The sequence below is a fragment of the Vicia villosa genome, linkage group LG7 (genome assembly GCF_029867415.1).
Source record: "Vicia villosa cultivar HV-30 ecotype Madison, WI linkage group LG7, Vvil1.0, whole genome shotgun sequence".
NCBI lineage: Eukaryota > Viridiplantae > Streptophyta > Magnoliopsida > Fabales > Fabaceae > Vicia > Vicia villosa.
In genome coordinates this window covers 101173686-101177675 of record NC_081186.1, presented here as the reverse complement: position 1 = coordinate 101177675, position 3990 = coordinate 101173686, and the positions used below count along the sequence as shown (strand labels likewise).

General features: G+C 28.5%; 1 protein-coding gene across 1 annotated transcript; it reads right to left on the bottom strand.

The window, feature by feature from the left end:
* Nucleotides 1–431: 431 nt before the first annotated feature.
* Nucleotides 432–2504, bottom strand: LOC131618054 (uncharacterized). The gene is made up of 2 exons (XM_058889318.1): nt 2383–2504; nt 432–2238 (listed from the first exon to the last, which is right to left on the bottom strand). The coding sequence occupies exon 2, from the start codon at nt 2215–2217 to the stop codon at nt 1027–1029; it is 1191 nt and encodes a 396-aa protein (XP_058745301.1). The 5' UTR covers nt 2218–2238; nt 2383–2504; the 3' UTR covers nt 432–1026.
* Between the last annotated feature and the right edge of the window lie 1486 nt (nt 2505–3990).

The window sequence follows — 3990 nt, the reverse complement described above, 5'->3', positions numbered from 1 at the left end:
TTGAATACCTTCAATTGGTGTCAAAGATTAGTCTCTTTTGATTGATCACTTTATTTTGCAAGTACTTTTTAGCATTAAAAAATATTTATAACTAATTGTTTGATTTGTTGAGAGTTCTTAGATTATTACTTTTATTAAAGTGACTTTATTTTAGAAACAACTTAAGAACACTTGAATGAGATACATAATTATCTTCTAAAATAACTAGAATTTTTTTAATTCAAATCCAATCATAAATATCTAGTTCATAAACAAAAAAAAAAATTGTTTTAAAAATAGAAGGGAGGATAATATAATGGAGTGTCTCTGTCCTCTCTCATATTCATTGTGTAACTACTTGGCTTTGAAAATAATCAAACAAGATGAACATAACAGATAGCACTGTCTGTTGATTTTAATTACTCCAGAGCATTTTGCTGATAATTACAGCACCTGAAAATGCCTTTATAACATAAATTGCAGATTTCAATGGAACAATACTTTTCATGATTCATCTAAAGAAAGTTCAATGAGTCAAAAGTTCAAGGAATGAAGACTTTAATCTTTATACATTTGCACCATACATATCATTCTTTAGTTTCTATACAATTATACCATTAAAAAATCTATAAGCAGCATGACTTAGACAATGGCATAATAGTCAAATCAGACCTTGAATACAAATTGAGAAAAATCTACTAATGTTAGGCAATTACAAACTCATGAATATAGTTCATACCAATTTCAGGTCATGTGCAGAAAATCCAATTGTTTAATCCACAACAGATTAAACAACAAAAGGAAAGAATACAAACATAAAATGATGGAGAAAATAGAGGAACGAAAAAAGCATAACCCCATTTCCAAACATCTCATAAATACTAAAACCAAATTATGATCAAAATGTCGTCACCTGACCTCGAGTATCCACATGGGTCCATAATGACTTTTCTCGTCCTGATAGGTTGATTAGTTTTCAAGAAACGGCGTGACACGCTATAATCGACCATTTGGAAGAGTTGAAGAAGATCATAACTATCTCGGAGTTCATGGCAATGAAACTAGACTGTTTCTATGAAGCCATACCTCAACATTGCCTTCATCAATGCCCTCAATTTTCATGAGTTGTCTGGTTTTGATATTGTAACCAAGATGCATGCTTTTTGGGCTGGGAGGTATATTTCCAATTGGGCTTTGATTAATTGCTACCTGAAAGATAATTTGATAGTTGATCCACAATCGGAATGTCACGAACAAAACATGAAGCGATTGAGCACAAGCAGCAACATAATCAAAAGGTCCAATCTCATGATAAAGGCACCATTTTTCTGAATCAAAATCAAAAATAAAGATTTTATATGATTGAGACAAATCTTTATAGGCAATGCAAGAAAGGCGATTTTCCATCCATAAATACACTGGAAGCGAGCCATCAAGCATTGACTCATCGGGAAGTGGATATCCACGTACAATAATTTCCTTGTCAACGTCGATCACAATCACCTCATCAATTGTTATCCAGTAAAGATCATTAGCTCCACTATATATTGGTTCCCAAAAAAAATAGTGGTTAAGTGGAGCTTCTCTTCTAGCTATCTCTTTCCATGAGTTATCTATTCCAATTCTCAGCACATAAAAAACAAACCAAGCAGAACCCGAAATCTCAAGTACATCCACAAGAAACGCCTTGAATTCGGAAGTGAGAGGAACATGTGCTATAGTACATTGGCACCTAATGTTCATCTGTTCAAGTTGCAGAGAACTGGGAAAAGAAGGAATTCTAAGCCAACACTTGATAATGGGGTTCACCGCAAATACTTGCCTAGAAATATTTGATAAAAGCAATATGCCATCACAACTAGCAATTATATCTCCCATTCCTTGAGGTGTTCCGAGATCAAACCTTTCAATTTCACCATTCATGTCATCATTTTTGAATTCCAAGAAATAGGAACTAATTCCTGTCGCCAAACTTTCAACATAAAGACCATGTTTAGAACTTGCACGGCGTTCATGCGCTTCAGCAAAACCGAAGCTTCTAATAGTGGCAGCCCAAGTTTTACAAACATATCTTCCAGAGTTAATCAAACAATTTATGGAAACAAGAGTAAGGACATTAAACATTACGTCTTCAGGGAGAAATGGCTTTGAAATCAGTTTACAACTCTGAGTACTATTTGAGTCTGAATCAGAGCAACTGAACTTCTTAGTGGATTTAACTATCTCGTTTCTATCCATTTTTAGTTAATTAATGTTAACCTGCATATAAAATTAAAACTAGTACTTTTAGTTCCTAAAGAAAGAAGAAAACAGTTTGAAATTTTTAGGGTTTGAGAAAATGGGTTGTTAAAGTAAAATCAAAATTAGAGATGAATAATAATATTGAAAGAGTGAGAGTGATACCTAAAGAAGAAATGGAGAGCAGTAAATGTGGATGCAAGAAGCTCTTCCTCCTCCGCTCGCTTCTGTTCTGTTTCGATCAGTTTCGCTTTGTTTTGGGAATTTCTTTGGTAATTTCCCTCTACTTCTGGATTGGGGGCGCACCTCTTAAAATTTGAAAATTTTATTAAATTTATTCCATACATTTTTGGACCCATCAAATCTTATTTTTGTAAAAACTAATTTGAAAATATATTTTTAAATAAATTTAAGATTAATTCCAAGATTTAATTTCGAAAATATTATTTATTTTAGAAGATTTAAATTAATATATGTTATTAAATGCATAAATTTCTTATTTTAGAAGAATTATTATTATGGTATATGAATGTTTTATTTTAAAAAAAAAATCATATAAATATTATGATATATTTAATTTTTAAATATATTATTATAATTATAAATTTTTCTATATTTTTTCATAAATTTTTTATTTTAAAAGATTAATATTACGATAAATAAATATCTTATTTAATAATTTTTTATATATAAATATTATGATTTATTTAAGTTTCAAATATATTATTATAATTGTAAATTTATTTTTAATATTTATTATTTCATTATTTTTAAATGTTATTGGTAAAGATATCAAACATCGCGGTATATCTTCAATTTATAATCGTTGGTGAATATGTTATTTATGAATGTGTCTTCAATTTTATTCATTCAATTTGAGATTTTATTATCTAAATTAAAAGGTAATTATCAAAAATATCATTTGTTTCAAAACAAATGGTTGAATTTATAGGGAGATGTATCTTTGAATTAAACTTTTATAAAAAATAAAATTTAGTGCGTCTGAAAATATTTCTACAAAAATAAAAGATGTTTTAAAATTTTCATCAACTAAAAAAATAACAAGGATACAATGAAAAAAATGATTATTCTCAGATTTATTTTTTTTTTTTAGATTTATTCTCCCTTGCTTGATTCTATATTTAGTCAAGAAAGATTTGATTTAGTTTTTTTTTTATATAAATATTTCGATTGGCAAAGAATAATTAAACTAAATCCGCTTTAAAATATTTAACTGAAGTTTATTTGATTAAAATATTAAGTTTAGATGAAGATTGAATATTCGTTGATTAAAAGATTAAATTTAGCTGAACATAAAACTCTCTTTAATTAAAATATTGAGATTCACTTTGACTTGGTTTCTTTCTAATATTGCCCTTTTGCATGGACTGATATCTCCATATAAAGAAATCAATATACTTGTGGCACACACACCTATGAGATAATACTTATGCTATTATTGGATATTTTTGTTGTGTTTTGTTTTGAATGGTATTTGTTGCATAAAATTATATCATTGTCATTCTTTTCTTTTCTAAGGAAGATAGAGTTTTTGGTATGTTCTTATGAAGTTTATCAAATTCTAAATTATTAACTAGTGAAAATATTTTTAAGAGGGTATTTGAGTAAAAGTGAGAGAAATTCATGAAAAGTCTGAATTGAAATTTGTGGAACGTAATAAGAAAATGTTAGTTTAGTTGAGATCGTCATATATTATTTAATTAGTGAATTTCCTTTTTTTTTTGGGTGCAACGCTTCAAACCTTCAAACTAT